This window comes from Corvus kubaryi, unplaced genomic scaffold, assembly GCF_017639235.1.
Source record: "Corvus kubaryi isolate FWS band 111438036 unplaced genomic scaffold, C.kubaryi_AGA036_p1.0 65328, whole genome shotgun sequence".
Lineage (NCBI taxonomy): Eukaryota > Metazoa > Chordata > Aves > Passeriformes > Corvidae > Corvus > Corvus kubaryi.
The window spans coordinates 155,429-181,897 of NW_024581923.1; the positions used below are offsets into that span (position 1 = coordinate 155,429).

A 26,469-nucleotide genomic window follows, 5' to 3' on the forward strand; every position below is an offset into this window, starting at 1 on the left:
CACTACTTGCTATTACAGCCGTACATTTATTACTAATTACCTCTATTGTGTGAGCACCCAAAAGCTCCAATTAGTAACCAGGCCCCATTGTTTTAAATTCTGGGCAAGTACACAAGATGACATGGTCCTACATCAGATGGCTCAATCCAAATGTAAAACCAGACAAGTGAATAAAGAACAAAGGCAGAGCAGCAATAAGAGCAGTAACAGAACTGCTCATTCACCTTTGAAAACTATACATGGAAATAGAGAACCATCATCATCTCTCGAAACTGTCAGTCCAATCACTACCAACCAGTCAGTTTCCACTGAAACAAATTCTGACAAATAAAGGGTCACGGCGTCCACACAGATTAATCTCACAAACAGATAAAATATCTAGTCACAGAAAACGGTAAAATCTGAAGTTTCATTAGAAGCTACTTTTCATTCACTTCTGATCCTGAGGCAAGGGCCGTTATTAATTCTAATTGGGCATTATTATTAACACAATAATTCAAGAAACAGGATGAAAATTTCATTAGCAGAGTGACAGCTCTTGGCATTACGCAGACAGATCTCCAAATCACCTACCAGAGTATTAATAACTTTAATCTTTAAATTTTAAAAAATGTCAACTATCAAATAAAGTTTTTTCTTCAGAAATCAACTATTTTTAGCATACCCAAATAAAGGCAACTGTATCAAACACTCATTTGCCTCCACACATGTGCTGTATCAAGCAGTCCACATCAGTTGGGCCCGAAATAAAAGCTAAAAGAATTATTAGACTTCCATTTTCAGTTGAGTTTCTTTTGGTAGTGGTGGTAGGTTTTTGGTTTTTACACAGTTTTGAAGCTGACAGGAGCTACAGTGAAAATCCTAAGTTAAAAACTGAGGTTTTTCCTTTATGCAGATGTTTATAACTTTTCATCATTAAATTTGAAAGTACTTTTCAGGAAAATATTACTTATTGCAAAATAAGGCAACTTGCTTGGTATCCCTCAACCTACGGTCATCGAGATTAAGGAACAAGAACAGAACTGCATTTCCCAAGCTCCAAATCCAATACTATACCCATTGGAACACGTGGCCTCTGCCCTCTTTTACAAATTATTAGGATTCACAAAACTGGGTTTGAAAATTCTCCCCCAACACAGTACCTCACTGCACATGGTGTAGTGCTTGCCAAAACATACTTACCATAAAACTAATGGCCTATGTATTCACAGAAGTTTTGCCTCTGACTTCAATTTTGTGATGTGCTTTATCTATAAGTTCTTTCTCTCAGCCAAAATCACAGCAACCATCTCAGCAATAAGGTTACATATGTTAATTTTGTGCTTTATATGAGTTTTAAAACCTTAAGTATAATATAAAAATATAACACAGCTTCTTCAAACTTTAAAATCTCATTTTCTCAGTTTGAGTTCAACACACAAGTAATTTTCTGGAAAAAAATCTACAAGTAGCAAATGGATGAGAAATATTGTTTCAAAGGAAGCTTAAAAATTCAGCTCCTCTAGGAGCCTTCTTTGCCCTGCAGTATTTCTTTAGACAGGCTATATCAAAGAAGATTATTTATTTCGACACAGTGCCGCCGTCGCTGCTTTATTTTTATTTTTATTTTTTAAATATGCCTGTGTCTGTATTATCACATTTAAGAATGCAAAATATAAGAAATTCCATCATCAACTCTAAGCACAAAATACACAGCAGCTCTCCATTCCCAAGGGAGTTCATTACACAGCCTGGAATTCAGTCTTGTGAAAGTGCTGCCCTCCCACACAAATAAGCATTACCCAAATATGAATAGCAATTAGCATCTCTAATATGCTCGCTGACGCAGAGGCAACAACAAAATCCTGTTGTAGATATGATTTTCAATTTCTTAATTTCCTTTTATGACTGGCAGTGCTTCAAAACCACAAGCTTGTTGCCAGTCAGTAGATTGATCACCTAAGACAAGGCCAAGTCACACGAGTGCTTTCCTTCGGACCCTGCCACTCCCTCCTGCCAAGAAAGCATCAGCTTCTGGCCAGATCCATCAAACACTGAGGGAAAGGCCAGGAGAATGAAAATTAATGACCGCCCTTTATCCACTGACAGTAGGAGATCATCTATCTGTGTCACTAAGCTGCTGCAGTTCCATGTCCTGATCTGAATTCAGACTGTGGTGGATTTAGCGTAAGTTTAAATTAGAAGAGTTTGAAGCTGGCCTGTGGCACATGGAGCAAAAGACCCTAAATCCCAATAAACGGGGAAGGCTCAGCTTGCTTTCTTCTGTTAATTGCTGCTGGCAATGGTTACTGCTTCAAACTATGTCTCCACAAGGATGACAAAGCCTGGATACAGGGACACTAACACAGGAACTTACAAGAAGACTTACAACATTATTTTCAACGTGTAAACAAAAGGAAAACAATGTCTTTTTAATCAGCACACTGACAGTTCTGTCACAAACCACCTTCTCCAAAGTCGCACACATGTTGTCATTTGCATAAATACACAGCATACCAGCCAGCAAGAAACATTTCTTGCTACATGCATAAGCTGCTGTAGAATTATGTATTCAACAGTCCAAACTACAAATAATTTTTTTACAAACACACACACAGACCTTTGGAATTTAGTCTGCTCTGAGTATACCAACACTTTGTATTTCTCTCACATATTTCTCGGTTAAGGTATGCCATCAACAGTCTCCACAGCATTTTAAACCAAAAAATCCCTTAGATTGTGACTGACAGTCATTTCCAATTAACAGCCTCCAGCTCCAATATTTCTCATTCATGACCTTGCATTTTCTACTACTAAATATCCTTCCAGTTTTATTATTCTGCTCCTCAGTGAATTCAGTGGCTGATCTCCCTCATTTGTTTATCAGAACATACTTGGATTATGTTTCAAAATACTTAATGATAAAACAAAACTAATATTCAGGTCTCTACTTGTGGCTTTTTATGCATTTTCTTTCAAAACCATCCACTGCCATTTTCTTTCAATCGGTTCTTTACCTATCTTAGAACTCTAGCAATCTTCTTAGCCTCACTCTCTCTAATAAATAGAAATTTTGTCTAAGTCCAGAAGCATGAGATATACCAGTCTTCCTAGGTAAAAACCGCAATTTTTCCCTTATACAAACTCCTACCAAAATGGCTGAATGCAGAGGAAATGCCATTCCTCATCTATACTGCAGACGTGTTCCTCAGTCACAGTAATTCTGAGTAATTCTATTAACTACTGCCCTTAGGGCAACCAAACCTGTCATTTAATAAAGAGAAAACCTGCATTTTTGATCTATTTTTACCTCTCATTACAACCATAGTGATTTAAATTTAAAGTAAAGCCTTAACATGAATGATCCAAGCTTAGCTTCTAAAATCAAGACATTTTTCCCTCAATATTAAAATACTGTTACTAGGCTCTTGTTTAGTACATAAATGTATCTTGTATATATCTTACTACACTCAGAAGCACCTGGATTTGTCACCTGTTAAAATTCTCCACCAATCCTCCACCCTCATAAGAAGGTAGAATTCAGCTTCTGGTTAACTTCCACAGTTGTAAGGTGCCTCCATGGGATGAAATGACCCATTCCCTGTGCTTCAAAACTGTCTTGGTTAAACTCTCACTATGGAGGTCAAGACACAGCTTGCATTAGATGTTCAAGTGTACTCATAGTGACAACTCTGACCAGGCATCTGCAGGAGATTCAGCAGTAACCCGGAAGTTTTCCTTAACAATCCTGTAGTGATTTTTTTAAAATCTGAACTCTGTAACAATTTTTTATCCTTCAGTTATTAGGAAAATAAAATATTATTCTTCACATTTTATTTTGCATCTTTCCTAAACGGAATGAATGCTTTCCAATATTCATGTTACAGTTAAGAAAGTTATCCTAGTTCATCTGCTACACCAACATCTAATTTCATGAGAAATCAGAATGTTTCCAACATCCAGCCTCCTCATATTCTGAATCACTCATTCAAGATACCACTTGACTCAAGGCTACTACAGAAAAAAAATAATTTTCTTGTCTTATTGATCACCTCATATATCACAGTAGAAGGGCTATGCTTGATTTTGATAGTCATAATATCATTTCAGGTGGAAAAGACCTTTAGGATAATTGAGTCCAAATGTAAGCCTAACACTGCAAAGTCCACCAATAAACCATGTCCCAAAGTGTCACATCTACATGTCTTCTGCACACCTCCAGGCATTGATGAATTGACCTTCACCAATCACCCTGCTTAATTGAGAACAAAGAATTTCATTTCCACAAGATTAGTTGAGATAGTATTCCAGACAATGAAGTAACCTTGTCAAGTCACCACTGTAAGTTAAGAGATACCACACAGCTGACACAGCTTTTCAACCTCCAAAATTTTTACTACTCATCAGTCTCCTCCACAGTTATCTCACTCAGCATCAAAATCTTTTTCTTATTCTTGCCTGCCACCACTCTCCTTTAAACTCTGAATGCAAGTTTCCCCTTTCATTTGTTCCCCTTGACAACGCAAGGTCCAGAGGAAAGATTTTGTGACTGTTACGGCCCTGAATATCATGAAAAGTGAGGGAGTATATCTGCAGACGGCATTTACTACAGAAATCTTCAATATGTCCAGAACTACAGGAACAAACACTGCAAGTTTTGATATCCAAAGAGTACCACAGCCAGGAAGAGAGGAAATGCAACCACACTTCCCCACCTTACAAGGTTCTAAATTAACTGTCAGCTGAGAAAGCTCATACAGCAGCTACTTTTTAGTGGTCAGTGACAGCACGGAACTGCAGCTGCAGCCAAACAAGCAAACAAACAAAACAAAACAAATCAGCAAACAAATAATTAGGTCAGATAATGAACAGGGTAGTTCAGCAAAATAGCAGAATACAGAAATAATGTTGCATCATTATACAACTTTATGGTATCCCCTCACCCAGGATATAGTGTGCACCAGCATTAATAGAGAAGTCAGTTTTTGAATAAAGGAGACAACAGCAACACTAAGGACCATGGAAAAATGCATAAGAAGTGTGGAAACTAGTATAATTTCTCCTAATCAAGTATCACAGTTTATACTGAGCTCAAACTTTGGCTTTTCCTGTTTTATAAATTTATAAAAGATGAAGATGTTTTAATTAATTTAACAGATGGCAAATTCAAAACCAGTGTAAAACTACATTTCCTATCTAAAGTATTATTAGACTGTGAAACTGCTGGTAAAACCAAGAATTTAGCAAGGTTAAAAAGGACTATCCAGTCACAGTGTTTTTCTTGTCTGTCTTTCAGGGTTTTAATTAAGTTAGAGTGCTATAGAGGTTTTGTTTCTTTATTTTTAGAAGGATATTAAACCTTATGGGTTAAATTTAAAGTTGTCTTGTAATCATTATTTGACTTACAACAAAGGGTAAATTAAACTACAACTACTACATACCGAAGAGCTCTTATAGTGCACTATGACGTGATTTGTCTGATGTAAAACAAAAGAACTGTTAGCAAGCTAGAAAAGATATGACCCAGTAACAGCCTGTATACTAACAGATTAATTTTTAAAACGAGATTCTCTTTGTTTCACCCAAATTTCAATGATGCTAAGTGCATTTCTAAACCAGTGATAGGAACACTGTTGAAAACCAACTGCATGATATATAATGTTCTGATTACTTTTTTCTAAAGCTGTAAGATTAATGGAACAAACTATATCTCAAGCTTGTCCGAACTCCTGAACTCATGATTTTTACGGTTGTTGTTGTTATTATCTTCATTATTTATTGCAGATAGAGTTTCAAGCTTGCTTGAACTTCTTTGGCTCCATCCCTCTCCACAAACCTTTATCTGAAAATATCTTGGAGGTATAGGACAAAATTCATGCCTGAAGCAACAGGCTAAAAAAAATATATAAGAAATAACAAATTAATTTAGCATTACATGACAAATAGCTACATTCCTTCTTTCCCCAAGCAAGTGAACCATAATGTCTCTCACGGAGAGCCATAACAGAGCAGTCATGAAAAGAGTAACACAGCTTTGAAAAAGGAGATCCCCTCAGCTTGGAACTGATTTATGCCAGAGCGTATTCTGGGTCAATTCTGTCTGCATTGCCAGCACAAGCCACAGCAGGAACACAGCTGCCATTTGTGCTCACAGAATAGACCAGCTCCAAGAGAAAGGGATGCCCTAGATTTCTGTATAGTTCAACTTCACAAACTGAATGTCATTCTTCCCTGACTGAACATAAGCCATTACGCTTCATGGATGTGTCTGTAATCCCCCCCAGGAGAACCAGCAGCACAGAATGTACTGTTCCACTATTAAAAGTGGTCTGGGAGAAAGGAAAATAAATAAATAAACCCGTAATCATTGATACTGGTTGCTTGCAAATCAGATATACATGCAGGCACACCCTTTATCTGGATCTTATTAGAACATTTTGGGGACTACAGTTGAATATTCTAAGATCAGTATTCACAGCACAAGCTACGCAATAAGCATTTTAATGCATTACCTATTTATAAATAAACAAAAGAGCTTGCTTAGAAGACAATCTGTTCAAATACTCAAATAGTTACATATGAATAATCAGAGCCCAGAACTGTGACCATAAAACTTCTTGAGTGCTGTCAAGAGGCTTCAGAACTGTGAAGTACCAGGCCTGCTGTTTCACAGAATACACTGCCTGTATAGTATCACATCAGCAGAGCTCCTTAACCACTTAAAGAAGGGGCACAAATCCAACAGATTTCTTCTACCACGTCTTTTCAGAGTTCTGACAGTGTTGCAAGCACATACAAATGAGAAACCACAACCTAGAGTAAGAATGCTTTCTTTGGCCATTCAAGTCAATTTGGAGCCAAATGAAGAATGACATGTTCAGTCACACCTGTTTATTCATCCCTCTACATTGACTCAGTGACTGTAAAAGGAAGATTTCAGGAGATGAAGAAGCAACAAAGTCATATGGATGTGCCTTAGTAATAAATACATAAATGCACCATCACTGGACCCCTGCAAAGAAAACCCAACACAAAACCAGACATACTTTTATATCAAATGGCTCCATACATTAGTCCAAGAGTTTATGACATTCTGTGCTGCCTCATTTGACTTACAGTCTCCCAATCAAGAGACACCTCTCCTGGTTCAAAATTAATAGTTAAACAAAATGAATGAGTTGCCTGGTGATGCCCACAAGTCCGGCTATCAAAACCTTTTCTGCTGTCAAAGTCTGCTAGGCAAAGTCTAGACATGCCCTCAATGCCAGTACAGTAGGGAAAACAGGGGAAAACGACAACATGGCAACAGGTGGAGATAATGAAGCCACCTTGTACTAGACCTTCCTTGCCCTGAGCTGGAATATCTTTACCTACAGACAGGGGAAATGCTAAACAAATTGGGAGTGCCCTTAATCCAAACTCAGTTTATCAAAGTTTTATTTTCACACTCTCAAATAAAAATTCAATTAAGCATACTATATTTATGGGTTCTAATGCTGTGGAAAACAGGCCAGTATTAGTCTTGTAATCCCAAATTTACTGCCCAACACAATTGTACAGGACAATTATCAAGATGCAGAATGAGCAACAACTCACATATCAGCTCCTAAACCTCCAACTCTTCTCTAGAGTCAAACACATAATTCCTGCCTCCTCATCCCATCTCCTCTTCCTCTCCTACCTAAACACACAAAATAAAGCCACGAATTAGGCATCTCCTTTTTTGAAAATTAAGAGGAATGCTGTCTAACATTGTGCTTAACATCTATGAATTGCTCTTTTCAGCAATAATTAGAAAGGCAGTTTATACATTTTAATCCTGAACCATTTATGTGATCTTTATATACTTTTGCAGAACCTTCTGACATTATGTTATCATTACACACTTCAAAGTTAAACTGCAGATTCCTAACAACTACCACTACTGTAGTTTATAAAAGCTATTTATTTAGAGCTTTTAATCTTGACTCCCCTTAGATATATTATTCAAAATAAAGTCAATGAAATAAAGTTCACATGGATTGCAGCCTCATTCTCAACAAAAATTCTTCCATTTACAGAGGTAGATGTACAGAACTAGTTTAAAAATGGATGAGCTTGTTTTCCCCTAAAGAATAGTTAAAATAATTATGAAGAAGGACCCCAAGGGACTATGGCATGTAAACAAAAACTGTATTTTTTCCCCATGACCTTAAAAACATGACATAAAAACACAGTGCGGAGATTGGAAGACTGGACTAGGAACAGTCACTTTAAACTTTAAAGTAAGGGTTTTGGTTCCAAATCTCTTACTTTAGGTGTCACTCCATTCTGACAATTTCATGCAAATAATAATAGAAAAACCCTTATAACTAGTTCTTTGAGACGTTCAATGAAAATAATACAAATGTCTGAAGAATGGCTGTCCTACACACATAAATGATGTGTAATTACCAGCTGAGGCTTTGCCTATTGCTGACAGTTACATAAGCACAACTGAATCAAGCTCATTTAACTTGGAATCAAATAACTTGGGTTAAACCCAGTTGTTCACAAAACCTGTCACTCCCATAAAAAAAAATTCATTTGGTCCTGAAAAGTCTATTCAGCACGTGCCCAACACTGGAAATTTCCGTCCTTTAAAATTTCACCCCACTGGAACATGCCACAGCCACAGAGAAAGGGATACACAACACTAATGGTGCAAAACTGATGAATATTTAAGTCTATTTCTTAAGATAAGTGGGGAGAGGAAGAAGGAAAAGGAAAGGAAGGTGTGGTTTAAAAGCAGCCAGATGATTCTTGTGTGGGTTCTTAACCCTATCCTATGATGAGGAGGCCAACATTCCTTCCTTACTCCAAGATCATAAACATGTATTAACCCTAAATGTGATTCAATGATAAGACACTCAAAACACAATTTATAATAATTTGCTTTCTCAGTAGCTATCTGGGTCAGAAGGGAAGGTGCCCAGGAAGGGAGTATTCATACCTTGAGAAATGCTCTTTTACTCATAAATGCTTTGTTTTGATTAACAGCCCTTAACTTTCCTTCTAACACAATTTCTGAAGATGTCTGAAAATCTCAGCACCCTACATTTTTGTCCCCCTACTCTAAATTAAGGAAGAATGCACTAACAATTGTGTAAACCTCTGCTTCAGGAACTTTCTACTACTGGGCATAAAATTTCACATCCATGAGAATCTGGTCATGTAATTTGTACAATCTGAAAATTAATCTATGGCTTCTTTCTCATTCCCAATAGTCTCCTTCAAGTTCAACTCCACATTAATATCTTTGCTCCCAGGAGACAAGCTTTCCATTCTCCAGATCTGCTTTCATGGCAATCTGGTCTCTTGTTCTTAATAATGAGTTCTCAAGTGTATAGATTTGGGGTTTAATTGGATTAGTACTACTCTCCAATCTTCTCTGTCCTCCTTCATTCTCATTATTATCTCAACTTTCTCTCCTCTCTCTCAGGGATAATAGTTGAATGGGTTCATGGAAAAACTATCTTTTCTTTAAGCCTTTAAAGACAGGCAACCATTTTGCTTCCTTGCCACCTAATATGGGCTAGTATCTTTTACCTCTTAATTTCTAAAACAAACAAACACCTAGTTTTTGTTTTTTTTTTTTTTTAAAGTTGTTCTTTAGCAGTGATGATTTTTTTCACAATTTATTCTGGACCAAATGACTTTTGGATAATTTCTCATATTACAAATTTGCAATTTCTCAGTTATGCATGTAAGCTTCATCTCATCATGTAAAGGATCAAAGAATAGGGAAAGAAAAAGTACTGAGCCATGGAAATCAGAGAGAAACTTCAACCTTGTTTTCATTACATTTATAGATAAGTTATCTTAAAATATACTGCATAGATTTCCTTCAAGTAAGGGTCACAAATATGTTTCTGAAGAGGCTGCAACTGCCAATAATGTTAAAGTTTAAAAAAAAAAAAATTCGTCAATTTGTACAAAAAGCTGAATTTAAAAAACCTAGGAAGCTAGCACAAGTTTGAGAATATAGTAACTAAGTCAAAATAATTATATTCAATATAAATCAATACTATATATATAGAGCAAGATATATTGATTGATTGATACGTTCAAGATAAATCAAACTTATTTGATTAATAAACAATCAAAAAAATGCCCATCAGTTTTATCATACAATTAGGTGTACATTTACTATTTTTATTTTGTACTATGATAACAACAAAAAAATAATTACTTAGGCAACAGGCCTTTCTTTTAAAATGTAATTTGCTAACCATGAAAGAAAAAACCAACTTCACAGATGTACCTATCTTGTTACAAATACATGTTAGACAACTAGCAGCAATTCTCAAAGAGCTGTTTTAGTCTGCATCTACTTATTCGCATTTAGATATCTGCAAGCCATCAAATTTGCATGAATATTTTTCAAATTTAATAGCCTTTGGCAAGAACTACCTGTTCTGCATTGAAATAGCTGCCTTAATATAATTGAACAGCCATAGTATTATGATCATATTTATTATTTTTCACTCAAACTGCATGTGTACAGATGTGAAAAATAAAAAAGGTACTCATACAAATGTAGGAAAATTATTTACTCCCCTTAATAGGTTCCATTTAGTGCAGGTCACATTTTACCATTCTAAAACCTAGTCCTGTTTGACTGTATTGATTTGAATTATTCCACAGACATTTTTAAGCTTTTTCTTATTCTTAGTGATAACAGTCTTTTCTTTAGCACTGGTGTCTCATTACTTTACCCTGCCTGAACATTCAGCTCCACTCATTAGAACAAGCATCTGCTACAAACAGGATTAATGAGATCCATATGAAGGGCTTCAACAAGCCATTACCCACCTGGGCTAATCATTTTACAGTACAGAGCTGATAATGCAGAGTCATCCAGCAATGCCTTGAACATACTGTTACAATTACCTTATTCAGACAGTAACTACTATTTCAGAAACACAGAAACACTGCAAAATTGGATACATTTGTAAAGATGTATCTACCTTGTAGCTACTGTTAACATACAACATATATTTCATCCCAACAAAGCCAAAAGGCATGATTTTACTAGTGGGAAATTTGCCTTTTGGCTTATGAATAGATTAGCATTAAAATTATTTATAAGACACCAGTAGTCTGACTACTGTTCCAATAAATACAGAGAATTTACACCAAACCAGTCAGAATAGCTGCAGAACTCTGTGACTTTTATTTAAATAATAATAATTTAAAGCAATATGATTTTAGAGGTGGTTTTCCCCAAAACAGCATGAGTTTGCATACATTATTTACATACAACCAAGTAGCTGGTACAAAGGAAATATTTCACCAAAGAGTGCCAATGCTAAGTGAGCTTCACAGATCTTTTAATTTAAAGTTCATTTCTCTAAACCTAGGATACAAACATACACATCTTCATACATTGGCATTTACAAACAGGAGGGGAGAAGTATTTGTGCACACTGCATTTTTCCTTTTGGGACAAACATGCTCCAGAAGGAATGCTGGAGCAAGAACCAGGAGGAGTGCCCTGCTGATACTTATGGAACAAGGGCCCTGGAAACCAGGGACAGAACAAGCAAGACCACAGTGAAGGCGCAAACTCTTCAAATCACAACAGACTAAGTAAGGCTAAGTCAAAATATTTTGAACTCATCTTTCTCCATTTCCTTGGAGCTCTAAGTTTTGACCCAAACCAGACTCAGAACTCACACACTTACAAAAATATGTAAGATACAACTCTAGTAAATCTCCCCAAAATATTTTAGAGAATCACTATCAAATAATTTAACTAATCAATTTCACATTGTTAGTCAACATTATACGAGAAATAATGCCCTTTTATTTAGGGAAATACTTTATTTTTTTTCTAAAATTACGGGTAGAAAAATACAACAGTGCTAAGAAACCAAGAAAACTTGCACGGTTCTACAACTGAAAAAAAACCCCAAACAATGGGGAAAGAAAAAAAAACAAAAACAAAAGAACACCACCACAAAAAAAAACCCCAAAACCAACATAGCTCTTAAAACAGAGGATGAAAGGTTCAGCTCCAGTCAGAATAAAGGATTAGCAAATGCTTTTCAGGAAAAGTAAAAGTCTTTAGTGAAGTTACTGACACTGCATATCAGTTAAGAGAACGTATAAAAAAATGCTTCAGTCATGAAACCTCTTGGAAAAACTACTGCTGCAGAAATAAAATACAGGTATTTAACAAAATAGTGAAATTTAAGAAGTTTGGCTAAGTTGAGTAAATGTTGCTATTAACTAAAATAAAAGTGTTTCATTTCAGTGAGGAAGTATAACGGAAAGTTATTATTTATGCATCTGTTTTTCCTCTAAGTCCAATAGGGTTGACAAAACAGCAGTGCTTTTTAAACAAAGAGAGAACAAAACAACAAACAAAAAAATGCATGCAAGCCTAATAATATTCTAATAGGCAAAGTCTAGACTGCTGCATCTAAACCACTTTTAACAAAATAGCTTCAGAGATTATTTGATGACAGGGGTTCCATCTCCAGATAATGTAAGTAGGGGATCCATAAATTGGTCTCCACTAACTGATGACTTAATATTGAATGCAAGAAGGTCATGCCTGTCAACACAAGCGTTCACAAAAATGAATGAAAATCTGTTTAATTGCATATGGAGTCTGGATCACTGGAGAACAACTAAATAATTAGAAGCATGTCCAATGTAAAAATGATCATAACAATTTTTCATTGTTGATTAGGATACGTATCATGCAAAGTGTCTAAATGTCCAAATAATAGCTCAGGTTTTCATATTTATTCTCTTTCATATTACTTAAGGTGAATTTCATTAACACTGGATCTCTGTACTCCATTTTCTTCTCTGAATATACCTATCAGTCTGTGTATCTTCATAATCTATTGCAAGTTATTACGTTTTGAAAAAATTTAAAAGAGCTTATTTAGTTCCTTCAGTTTTGTTCTTCATCCATTCTGTTTTGCCACCATTCTAAAACTAAAAACATAGGATAGAATGTTCAAAATACTGAAAATTTCTAGAAGAAATTACATGTACACTTTAATTTCCTTCACAAAAGGCAGTCTTCCAGGGACACTACTATGTTCTGTATAATTGCTTTAGTACTCAGAACGTGGGCATCCCATCCACACGTTTGAGAAGGAAAATAAGACTATTACATAAGACATCAATTTTCCAATTTAACAACATTGGATATGACAAAGACTCTTCAGGTCAGTTTAAGCTGGCTGACTTCATTTGTTCAGGATCAGCAGCTTTGGAATGCCCTATGCCCTGTATTGCTCTGAGAGTATGCCTTCATCTCCCAACACCTCATTGCTGTAACTTCCCACCCTGAGAACACCTGCAAGTGCTATCCAAGTGCTTGTGCATACAGCCAGTGTTAGTAAACCAATTACTCCCAGACACTTCTCGATGCTTGGATGCCATAGTGACTGCAAGCTTACTTTGACTTTTCACACCATACTCAGCCCAAGCTAATAAACCCTTGAAGCACAAACTCCACAGAGGAGAGACACTTGAAGGGTCTGGGGCTTTTTATACAAGACTGCTTAGTTCTGGATGAAGTGTGCTGAATCCTGACTGACTCCATGTGGAGCCACTTGGTAATCCTCATAAGACATCCAATTCCCCATATTCTCCAAGATTTTCATTATCTAGGATGCTCTATTATTAAAGATAACAAACCTAGCAAAATAAAGAACCCAGGAAAAGCTTTAGAATATGTCCAATCAGTCCAATTAGGCTGTAGTTTGTTATTAAACAAAAGGCACCCCTGCAATAAATGTAAGAGAATTGGTGAGGGAAGATAAAATTACTGACTCTCTAGCTGACATGAACTATGTGTTTGAATAAAGCATCACAGCATGAATTAAAAAAAAAAAAAAAAACTAGAAAATTTCTAATACTACCCAGCTTCTGAAAGATCAATTAGAAGTTTTAATTTAGCTTTTATAAACAAAGTCTTCAGCTTAGCAAACTCTCACTGTTATGTAAGATTATTTTAAGACCTTGGTGGCAAGTCCTGGCTGACAGACAGGCAAGGGTTATGGAGAAGAATAAGGGTACCTGCCTTTAACAGTCAGTGTGTAGAACAGCTGCAAGAGAGAAACTTGGCCGCAAACTTCAGCAAATGTTGGGCACCCAGACAGAATAAAAATTAATCTCTGGAGCCCGTTCTGTTGTTGTGCTTTGTCCTTTGTACAGGCAAATTCACTTTCCTGAGAAAATACAAACTGTCTACCGAATTTACTGTGTGTTGCTTTTTCATTTAAAATGAACTTACCGGGTGCCGTCTGCTTTCCAGCTAACTTTGTATGGCTTCTGCTCCAAAAATTTAATATTTTGCTTGTCCATGGAAACAGGCTGTGCTCCAGGGAATCCAGTTCTAAAAAAAAAAGAACCATGTTTATTAATGGTTCTGCAATAAATAGTCACACAAGGAAATACATTTTTTACATCAGACTCAAGTCACACCTTGTACCAGACTTGTTGCAAATTTAACTCTGAGTTAGAACATCTTCTCCAAAAAGTATTTTGCAAGAGAAGTCAAAAGCCTATCTGATAAGAACAAGGTTATTTGCTTATGACAAAACACTAAATTATGTGGAACTTCAAAGTTTTAACTTTGCAGAAAGAGATACTCAAAAAATTACAGGCATGATAAGCATCAACAAGTTAGGAAGCAGTGTGGGTCACCAACTTTTGGAAAGGAAAACTTCAGAATCATAGACATTAAAACCAACATTTTCATTAACATTGGACACAAATCCAAGTTAGCTATAAAAATGAGTATTATACCTCTAAACTGAAGTGTAATAGCAGTGGTATAAATAAATCTACTGCTTGAGAAAGAACTAAATTTTACACAAATAGCTGGACTAGGCTACATCTGGAATTTGAACAGCAAGATTTTGTTATCTCAATGGAAAAGTAGTTCTAGAATCTTGTTTCTTAACATCAAAAATTGATCATTCCATTTCATAGTACAGTGCAAGATGTTCATTTCCAAGTGTGATTTTTTTTTTTTATAAACAATCCATCAAAAAATGGTCACTCATTTTTATGAGTTGTTTCATTCTGCAAAATATAACACTTACTTCTAGACAGTATAAATAAGTTCTAAATATTCTCATACCCTTCCCATCCACAGAACTGCTGACATTTTTGCTGTATTCCTCCTAATTTTGGTTGCGTTGTCACCTGGGTCACACATTTAACTGTTATTCCTTCCAAGAAAATTGCACCCTAAACAAACAAACAAACAAAACAAAAAAAAAAAAAGTTAAAATTTAGTATTAAAGCTGTCACAAAATCAGATCATAATATGTCAATACAGACTAAGTCTGTTTTCACAACCCTCTAGAGCAATACCAGCTTAAACATTCCTTAAAGATTTACCCCCAAATGCCAAGATACATTAGCTGAGGTTTGCCAGGAAACTCACAGGTGAGCCATATCATAAATCCAGGAACTGAAATAAATTATTTATGAGGAAAAAATATAATTTTTTAAAAAAAAGCAACAGGGAGGGATAGCTAGTACTTAGATGCCTACACTACTTAGCTAATACTCTCAAGAAAGTTGATCTAGGACAAATTTCTTACAAAAGGAAAAATAGGAACAGTGGGTTCATAACAAAATATTTGTGTAAATATATTTTTATAATTTTATTCTCAATCTAAACCAGGTTATTAAAGAGGACTTGCTATCCTGAATGCCCCAGAAAAGCCTATGTAGTGATCAAAAAACAACAAACCCTGGAAATAAAATTCTAAAATAACTTGTACATTCTAGAAAAAGTTTGATGCCAAGAGGAATAAAAACAAATCCTGCATAACACAACACATGAAAGCCATCAGGTCTACAAAACTACAAAATTAAAGATTTCTATGGAGATCTCAAATCAACCAGACTTATTTCAACAGAACCTCAAATAAATTTTCAATGCACACTACGATCAAGCCATGGTTATTCACCTGTTGAATCCTGCATGTGAAGATACAAGTATTTCATATCTGTCCTCTAAAACATTTGAAACTATCTCTAACAAATCCAGCTACTACTGATGAAAGGAACAGTGGTTTCCTCCTTTGCATTTCCACACACCGTGACACTCATCTGTTCTATGCTTGAGCAAGTCTCGGAGCAAATTTGGCAAAAATAACATCATAAATTGGTAATTTTCTGCCAAAAAGTATCCTAAACTAGCTCACCATAGGCTAACTCAGCACTAGTGCCAGCACAAGGGAAAGCAGAAGGAACACAAGGAGTGCAGGGAAAGCAGGACCACCATTTTCATACAGCCTGCAGTCAGTTAAGATTGGCTCGGTCACATTACCAAATCATGTTCTGAGAACAGAACATCCTAACGAAATATTCAATATAAATTCAAAACTTTAATTACCTTGAGCTCCACAGACTTTCTGTGTGTCACTCACCCCATACTATTTACGTGGGCACCAGCCAGTGCAACAGCACGCAGGTGAGTGGGCAAGGGAGGCAGACAGCTACTCGTGCCTGCCCAGCACATTGTCTGAATTCTGATAAGTGGTGAAGAGCACCAGGAAACAAAGGAAAATGGTTCTGCCTTGCTTCTGTAAATAATGGCAGAGTGCAATGGCAGTACGACTGCCAAGATTGAAGTAACAGGCAGGGAACAGCAAAGATTTTCCAGAAAAGGAATAGTAATAAACACAAATATCATGCTTGAAAGTGTTTCTTGCAGATTATCTGTTTCAAGTATAATCACTAGCTAAGGCACAGCCCTATGAAAACAAGGTGAGTCACTCGGGCATTTGTGCTTGGCTAACTTAGCACTCCGGGCTACATGAGGACGTACCTTGGATAAGATGCCAAAACTGAGCCAGACCCGTGCAGTTCCTACACTACTGTTCAGCTAACTATGCCTGTGGAAACAAGACACTGAAGAACATGGTGCAGAGACTCCAGAGAACTCAGCTCACCAGGAGCATGTCAAGTCCTCAGCACCGATACTACCAAGAGTTATAAGCCCTAAAGGATCCAAGGAAACTAATGCACTTAGCATCTACACTCTGCACAACCTTCACACCATCTGTACTAATCAAGCTTGCCCCACTTGCCATGAATTTCTCCACCCATCACTTCAGCCGAAGGAGAAGCGGCAATGTGTATTATCCTGTATTGGTACAGATCCTAAACACCATCTGGAGGAGTGGGTGAGCAGGAACAGCCCCAAACACACACCTTCCTGACCCTAGTGGCTATCACCAGGCCTGGGTGAGAGCCGTCTTCAGCTACTCAGACTTGACTGAGCGCCAATATGCTCAGAGACTGCCTCCCAGAAGACAAGAAACATTCCAAAACATGTCAGGGAGAGACATCCTCTAAAATGAAGGAAGTGAGAGACAGGGAGTTACACTGATCAGCTTAGATTTAATACCTAGAAACACAGGACCAAATCACAGTAACTGCCTCTTGGCATGTACAAGCAAAAAAGAAACAACAAAATCATACCAACTGTCACTCAGTAGCAAAGGTGTTCCACTAAACATTTGGTTTTCATAATGAAACAGGCTTCACAGAATTGGAATTGCATGCATTTGCCTTGGTTTGTCTTTTGTTTGCTTATCTTGTCCTCATAGAGGAACCCAGAAAACGTGGGGTAGATGTAACTTCCATAACACAGAAGAGTAACCTGTTTCAAAACCAGGTTCAGAGGAGTTAGCATTCCACTAACAAAACAGAAGAATCTGCAGGGTCTGGTTTAGGCATAAGATAATTAATTTATTTCCCCTAAACTTCCTATTAGCATTCTTATTTTTGTGACATCTGTGACTTTAGTAACAGGGATATAGACTGGGATGGCAGTTTAAGATTCAGTGTTATCCTTAATTTTAAAAATGGGCTGGAAACAACACTGTGCAATTCAGTATAAACAAAGTTCTACACTTAATAATGGATAAGAAATTATACAAACACACACTGGTAGATAATTAGAGAAAAAGGCATGGAAGCAGCAAGAGACCAAAAGCTGAATTAGTATTGTTCTGCCTTGTAAAAGGCAATTATGTTGAGATATATAAACAGAAGTATTAGCCTTAAGACATGTGAAATTAATTTCTCCCTATTAAGCCTTACTAGGATGGCCTCAACTAGAGGCTTGCATTCAATTACAGGCACCACAGCATCAGGAAAACATGAGTCAACATGACAGACTACAAAGAATAACAAGAAAGGTCAGTAGTACAAAAAATATGGAGTATAAGGAAAAAGTCAACAAACAAGCATTTAACATGGAGAAGGAAATGATACTCATATTCAAGTACATAAAATGGTGCTGCCAAATCAAAAAATGGTATTTTTCCCATATCCATCAAGACGGCCTCAGGCAGAACAGTAAGTGCAAGGGTTAAACTTTGCAAAAGAGAGTTGGTTAGGCAGAAAAACCCCACATCACTAGTATTTAGAATCAATACTGTTATGTACTTTGATAATTAACTAATAAGTATTATCCTCACTATGTCAAATCAGTTTAATCACTTCACCCTGCCTCACCACAAGACATCTGCATTCAAGATCATGAAGAAAATCATTAACAGCCACCATCTCTTCCAGACTATTTAAGATGTCACCATTCATTTTAGAAGCACTGCATCTCACACCTCATAATATGCAACTTACGTGGGACTAGAAGAGACAACATTCCTTAATAAACAGTAAAAATTCCATTTGACCCAAAAAATGCTGGTAGGCTCTGGCTCAGAATTAGAACTTTTTGTCCAATTTGCAAAATCTAGTATCTTTTTCCTGAAGTGAGATTCTAAGTGTCAGTTAATAATATTGTTTCAATGTTAACATTGATCCTGCATGAACTGACAAGTCAAAATTTGTTTGGATTTCCTGTGTGGCATCTCAGACCGCAACAAGCAAATTTCCTGGTACCTGTGAACTTCCTTAAGGTGATGACAAAGGGAACTGTAATGGCTTTATGTTCTAATGATTCTTACACTTTCTGTAGTGCAGGAAAGAAAAGCTGTCAAGATTTTTTGACATCAAGATAAGGAAGTTTCAATGAAAAATGTTGCAGTGAAGTTTCTCACATCAGTGTTTCTGAAAAGGAGAGCATACTAATTTCCTTTCATAGTCTAGCTAGCAGTTGTTTCTGGCTATTCATTATTCTAGCCTGGGAGCTGTCTCCTCCTCTACTACTAAACTTTTCTTCTGTCTCCACAAAGACTTGGGTCAAAATGAGAAAATTTCAGAACACCACTATCACTATAGCTACCTCTAGTTTTATACTGCCTACCCCAGGCCTTTAGGAAAGAGATGAATTAGAAAGGTGAAAACATCTGCTGTAGGAAATCAACATAATGCTGAAAATTTAGCCCTCCAGACAGTAAAATAAGAATATCTGAGCAAGAGGTATTTACCTGATACTCACTCCCCCTGTAGATGGCATATTTACAAGGAATCAGAAATAGACTGTATCCATCTCTACTGAGTTAAGAAGCAGTCCCATCTGCCAGCCAAGAACCATGGTAAAGAATTCTGCCCGTTCCTCCTCTTCGTGTCAAAGAATGTTCCTTCAGAGCTGCAAAACTGAATTATACGAATATGCATATTAACTAGATGATTCTTTCTTTCACAAATTATCTAACTCATAATTAACTTTTAGTTATTAATATGCTTATTCGTATAATTTAGCTTCCAGCTTCCAACACAACTATGGTGGCAGAAAGAAAACGCCTGGGAAGCCAGTATCATTCCTGTTAAATAGACCAGCTGAGTTTTACACTTGATGAAAAGAGGCTGTCATTGTAATTCATTGTAACACCTCAGCTCCTAATGCATCAGAAGGCACATCAAAAAAACAATTTTAAGGTTCCAGCCCCTCAAAAAATACTTAGATATCTATGTTTTACTGCAAGGCTAATGGAGGAAGTGGCCATACCCCCTGACTCTACTTTTACTGTGTTTTTATAGTGTGGGAAATTTTTTATTCCAGATGAGGGATAATTTGAAAGTTTTCAAAGTTCATCTTGCTTCTTTAGACTGGATTTTGTATTCCTTTCAGGTTAATATTTCCATACTTTACCTGTAAACCTTGTTGACCAGCTGCAGTAACAACAAAATGCTTTTTTGCAGCATATTTCAATATGAGGGTTTCCAAGTGTTTGCAAACAAACACACCTCAGTACACAAGTAAAATAATACATTATTATGCAAAAAAAAAAAAAATCTATTTTTGCACTCCACAATATTCTAGCTTACTTTACTTGCAAACAAAAAAAGCAAGTCAGGAATTTGAAGAAAACTGAGTCATTAGTCTTCAGGTGATACAAATATATTCTTTGTACTTGCGTATTACTTCCACACTATGGTAACTACAATAACTTATTTCATCAGAATTATGCAGATGTATGTCAAAAATCACAGTAAGTGATCAGCCATATTTCTTACACAGCTAAAACAGCTTTGAACAAAATATGATTTCAAAGTTGCCTTGGGTTTTTTAAGCTCATATTGCTTTTTGCTAATCCAATTTTCAATCCTACAAAATTTCCCAAAGCAAGACTGTTTGCCAAAACGAGTGCTGAATTTTAAAAATTATGAATTTCATCCACATGACTACAAAACATAAGAGCTGTTTCCACCCAACTCTGATAACATTTCATCTCTAAACACAGACTGCGTAATTAAAAAACACTTTACTATCTCAAAGAATTGTTACATTAGAAAATTTTTAAGTCATTTTTACAACTGGAGTAGTTGAGATGTTGAATGTTGAAGTTCAAGGTTGACATAGGAAATACAAAAAAGTTTACAATGCATCTACAATTTTTTCCAGTTAGAGAAAATGCTTCCAGTCCCCATTTGCAAGAGCAGTGATGCTTGCATAGCATGTATGATGAGGTAAATGGTGGGCATGAGGTTATGAAATTATGTTTAGCAATTAGAATATTAAGTTCCAAGTCAAAATTACCAGTTTTAGGCGTTCTTTTCTCCTCTTGCCAAAGGAAGAGCTTGATGATCCAGGTTCTGATTCTGGGCCTCCAGTTTTACCATTATCATCATCCTCCTCTTCATCTTCATCAAAGCACCATTCTGGAAGCTCTGGTGGTGATGGTGCATCATCTTCATCGCCATAACGACGAAACAATTCCTTCAAATAGTCACCTTTATAAATACCTGGAGGTCTAGCCTGAGCAAAAGTAGCCACAGCAGCCTCAATACTGTAAAAAAAAAAAAAAATTCAAAATCGCTCTGAATGATTAATTTACATGTCTTAGTCATGTCATGCTTTACCAAACGTAAGAATTATTGGGACTGACAATCAATACAAATTCTGAAGTGGTAATTGCAAAAACATTCCTTATATTTGAAAGTCCATGCTTGGATCATTCTGGTAGCAGTTGCTCTTGCAAGATTCTGTGTAACTCTGTAGGCACTGCAAATGTTCTCAAGTAACTGCAGCTCGGGCTGCTTTGAGTCCTTATTGTGAGTCAACAGTGGTCTGCTGATCACCCAGATACAACTTTTTTTATTGCTACAGAGAAGCAATGGGTGGCATGCAGACCTGAGGACCACACCAACACAAAAAAAGACCATAGAAACATATCAACAAACTTAATGAAGAAAATTGCAAATGTTCAAATTCAAATATGGTTACATTTTTCTCCCCTAAGAATTGTCTTTCTTCTTATTAGAGGTTTTGCTCTCAAACTGGGAAAAATCATCCTAATCTTTTTAAATTACTTCTCTTTCCAGAAGCTTCTCATAAAAGCACTGTAGTTCAGAAGCCTTTTACTATGCCCCTAACACTTAATCTTGCTCAAATAAATTGGAGGCTGGACCATAAAAAAATTAGAAACCAAAACTAACAGTCATGCATCTCTACCAGCCAACTGGAAAATTCTCCAAAACATACAACAAGGATTTTATTGTTGCCATTTGCATAGATCCTATGAAAATGCTTAACTAAACACACTGGATGTAATTCTCTCTTCCATTTTTCATGGCTGTGAAGAGCAGTAATGCTCCAAGGATCAACATTTTAAAATCTTGCTATGTAGAGGAGAGGAGAAACCACAAAAGATCAAGAGATGCCCCTGTTAGGCTTCTTGACAAGCACATGTCTAAAACTGGAATAAAAGCACACAATACAGCCTGTGACGTTATTTTTTTTTCAGATACTTAATTCAAAATGCCTTTTTTTTTGTCTGACCTGTACAGTATGGAATGGAGCCTAAGAACTTAAAGAAGTAAATTTTCCATAATAGACAGAAACAGTGTCTAAGAACCAGTAAGGTTGATTTACTCTTCTGATCTTTTAAGAGGAGAAAACAAGACATTTTCCAGAGTGAGACATAGTCTCATTTCAAAAATGACAGTTTTAACGTCTGAGTTACTTAGAAGGACCTTTCTTCCCCATTCTAATTCTTTTTTAAGACTCCTAATTTCTTTCTCACAAGACATTTTTTACTTTGCTATCTTTCTTAAATTGTTTCACATCTTCTGTAATGAATGCCACTGAAAGGACAAAACAAACCAAAAGTGATGGGGTATGAAAAACGCTCGAATTTTTCTCTGATGATATCAGAGGAGCTCTTATAATCTTCTGGAATAGATGGCAATGAAAGCCAAAAGATTTCAAGTACAGATTTCAAGTACAGAAACCTAGCTGAAAGAAAACAATTTTCCATGTTCTAGAAACACAGCAGTCTTTGGGAAAAATGAGTTCTTGAAAAGAGAATCAAGTAAGGTTTCTGACCACTAGCTGGAGAGCTTTCAGGCTTTCAGGCCTTTCTCTAAACTAACTATAAAATACACCCCAGTGTACACAATACATCAGCAACACTCCTACATCATACGCTTAAGGAAGGGATACGGATAGATTTTTCCATCACGAAGATCTTATTTCCTCATTAGCAAGAAACAGTGCCTTGTTTCAAAGAATGATATAGCAAATTAGATTTATCTTGATACAATGCTCAGCATCAGCTAGCATCTTGCCAAAATTGTTTCTTTTGCTGTGGACATTTTTCCCTACCAGGGGATATCTGGATGTTTTATTAAAATAATCTGACAGAGATGAACAAACTTGATACAATTAACTACCCAAAGCAAAAAAAATTAAGACATGGCTGTTGAATTTTAAGGCTTTTCCCACCACAGTTTGAAAACAGAGGCTGCATAAAAGCAGGAGATCCAAAGAGATTCAAGTGTCTTTCCTCTTTAGAACAAAGGATCAATTCTAAGTCTAAATATTGCATGCTACTTTTAAATTGTTTGACTAAAAGCATACAAATTTTCTAATTCATAGGAACAACTAGAATCATACTACAAAGATATTTGTGTCTGTGTCTACTTCCTATACACAGCTAGGATCCTGCAAAGATTCAGCCACCCATTACCAATGGTGTTCTGTCTCCATTACTCCAATGTCTTTATTCCAAGTTTACTAACAGACGGCAATGACCCAGTTCTTTGCAAACAGCTTGCACATGTATGCTAAGCATAATAACTGCATGTCCAGTCACAAGAAAATCCTGCAACAGGAGTAAAATTTTCTTCACTCAAAGGACCACATACAAGAAGTATCACCAGACTGCTTAATGGACTTGTCAAGAAACATGACTTTCACAGGACTCTGTCAAGAAGGAAATAGTATTTTGAAATACTACCAAAATTATGCAAAATTTATGTCCACCAGGATGGTACGGGCATTTTTTGGGTTTGGGGTTTCTTTTTACACTAATGTTATCTGAAAAAGGTAACTACTCTATATGAAGGCACCAATATTTTTAAAAGACAGAAAAAATGGGTGAGTCTGTATAGAAGCATACTGTACACTTTAGTCAAAAAACAAGCTGGAAACAAGGACTTTGTCTGCCCCCAATCCTTCAGAAGTATGTTACTCTGCTGTTGCTCTAGCTAATCTCTTCAGATCTCAAAAAAAGCCCAAAAACCTACACACACACCTACATGAAAAAGATGAAAAAGTATGGGAAATACTCTTTCAGGAATCTCTGAACTCTACATTCTTACTTAAAATGTGGGACACGTCAGGGGAAGAGACACAACATAATATATACACTGCTAAAGGCCCACACACAGCAAGTACAGCTGACTTTTGACCTACCAGACCTGGAATTCTTGACTACAACAGGCTAAGCTACCAAGAGATTATATGAAAAATGTTAATATGGGCTGTTTGCTCAAGATTATTAGGCAGCTATAAAACAACTAATAGCGAATACATTAGCATAGCTGTCAGGACAATGAGTGAAACATACTGAAGAACCCTTTGGCCACATTCCACAAATCCCCAGGAACTAACATTCAAAGTTACCTCCAGTCCAACTTCTCGACCAAAAAGGCACAGATCAAAAATCCAGTTCTATTGAAACCATGTGTACAATGGACACCTAGAAAATACAAGAAAAGGGCATAATCACTTGCAAGTGGTTTTAACAAACATATTTAGTATTGAAAGTGTGGGTTTGGATCCTTCCACCTTCATCTGTAATATTAAAGGGTTATCTCCATTCCCATCACGGCAGCACAGAGCACGTAAGGCTCATAAGCCTAAAAGGCAATTTATTACATTCTTTCTGCAAATTAGCAGCAGCAAGGGTACAGGGTACTTCAGTTCATCCCAATCAAGAGCACTAACTTAATGCGATTGAAATATGGCTAATACAGATAAGATTCACAAATCTGCTCAAATGCTTGTCAGAAGGCAATATAATCAAATTCATTAATTATGCTTTTAGAGGATTCAATAAGCATGACATTCATTTCATACCATCAGGCAAAAAATCATATTCAGATTGCCTTATGTCAAAATTGAAAGGGGTGCCACTAGACCACAATTCTACCTCAAATTCGCTATTTCCATGCTAAGACCACACTTACTAATTTTGAAAAAAAAAGTATCTACAAAAAGAAAACTATATAACAGTATAATCACCTTGAATTACTCATCTTTTCAATGTGAGGAAAAAAAAAAAAATTCTTCAGCCTCTATTTTACCGAACTCATCCCCCAGTGAAAGGAGGGACACACTGTCAAAAGTAGTCCATTTTTTTTTCCCTCAAGGCAACAGCACCATCTAGTGATACGCAGACCAGCCTCAAAATTCGTGGTATTAAAAAAGTCATGAAGGATTCAGGCAAGATGTTACCTCTTCCTCCTTCTTTATTTTAAATTATAAATATCATTACAGTTTCTACTAACAGCAAGAGCAATTATTCTTAACATTTTTCAGTTGTTACCATAGAATCATAGGATCATTTAGGTTGGAAAAGACTCTTAAGTACATCAAATACAACCATTAACCCAGCACTGCCAAGTGCACCACTAAGCCATGTCCTTAAGTGCCACATCTACACAACTTTTAAATACCTTCAGGGACTTTCCTGAACAGTCTGTTCCTGTGCTTGACAACTTCACCTTTTGGTGAAGAAATTTTTCCTAATGTCCTAAACCTCCCTGTTGTAACTTAAGGCCATTTCCTCTTGTCCTGTCACTGGTTGCCTGGGGGAAAGAGACTGACCCCCACCTGGCTACAGCCTCCTTTCAGGCAGTTGTAGAGAGTGATAAGGTCACCCCTGAAACTCGTTTTCACCTAGCTAAACAATCCCAGCTCCCTCAGCCACTCCTAATAACACTTGTGCTCCAGACCCTTCACCAGCTCCACTGACTTTCTCTGGACACACTCCAGCATGTCAATGCCTGAGCACCAGTGCCAAGTACTGGGGGACAATCACTTCCTAATTCTCCTGGACATTGCCCTTCTTGGCCACCTGGGCACACTGATGGCTAATGGTCAGTAGACCAGCACACCTGATACCTTAGGATTTTAGCTTCTATATTTTTCATGTATCTGTAATCCTCTAATTCATTAGTGTCTAACTCTAAACTCCATATAGACTGTTAGCTACTGTTCTCCCATTTCAGTCAAACGAAACAATTCCTCTCTAGGTCTGAAACTCAAGGACACCTTACTGTCTCAGGCCCTGAGAAATGTAAACAAAAGTGAGCTGTGGGGGAGCAAACCTGGGGTAAATGACTTCATTACCTGAAGCTGTAATTGGAGGATTAACCCCCAATATGCAAATGGACCAAACTTACAAAAGTGTGAAAACTCGTGACCTGTTGTCCATTTTGGGTGTAGCCCCTGGGTGGGCTTCATCTGCCCAAAGTGTACCTGAAGGCCCTTCAATAAATATAACCACTTTTTATTCTCTTAATTTTGTGTAGCCTCTGTTTTTATGTAGTCCCACAAGGCATCACACCCAGGTCCTTTTCTGCCAGGCAGCTTTCCAGCTGCTCTTGCCCAAGCCTGTAGCATTAGCTGGGGTTGTTGTGACCCAAAGTGCAAGACCTGGCACTCAACACCATGAAGCAAGCCACTTTAAGCTTTAATTCATTTTCTCATTTCTCTACCACAGCTAGTAAAGTAAGTTTAGCAACAATTCACTTGATGCATATTCAAAAAAAATGTGA

The 26,469-nt window shown here is 36.7% G+C and overlaps 1 protein-coding gene across 3 annotated transcripts in view; it reads right to left on the reverse strand.

Moving 5' to 3' along the window:
- The window catches only part of LOC121673288 (mRNA-capping enzyme), a 172,218-nt gene that overhangs the window by 130,550 nt on the left and 15,199 nt on the right, over positions 1 to 26,469 (reverse strand). For all 3 annotated transcript variants that reach the window (XM_042046480.1, XM_042046479.1, XM_042046481.1), the window contains exons 5-8: positions 24,311 to 24,386; positions 20,942 to 21,191; positions 15,113 to 15,222; positions 14,261 to 14,362 (exon numbers count right to left, since the gene is read on the reverse strand). In XM_042046480.1, coding sequence (XP_041902414.1) covers positions 14,261 to 14,362; positions 15,113 to 15,222; positions 20,942 to 21,191; positions 24,311 to 24,386 — 538 coding nt within the window. The remainder of the gene's footprint in view (positions 1 to 14,260; positions 14,363 to 15,112; positions 15,223 to 20,941; positions 21,192 to 24,310; positions 24,387 to 26,469) is intronic.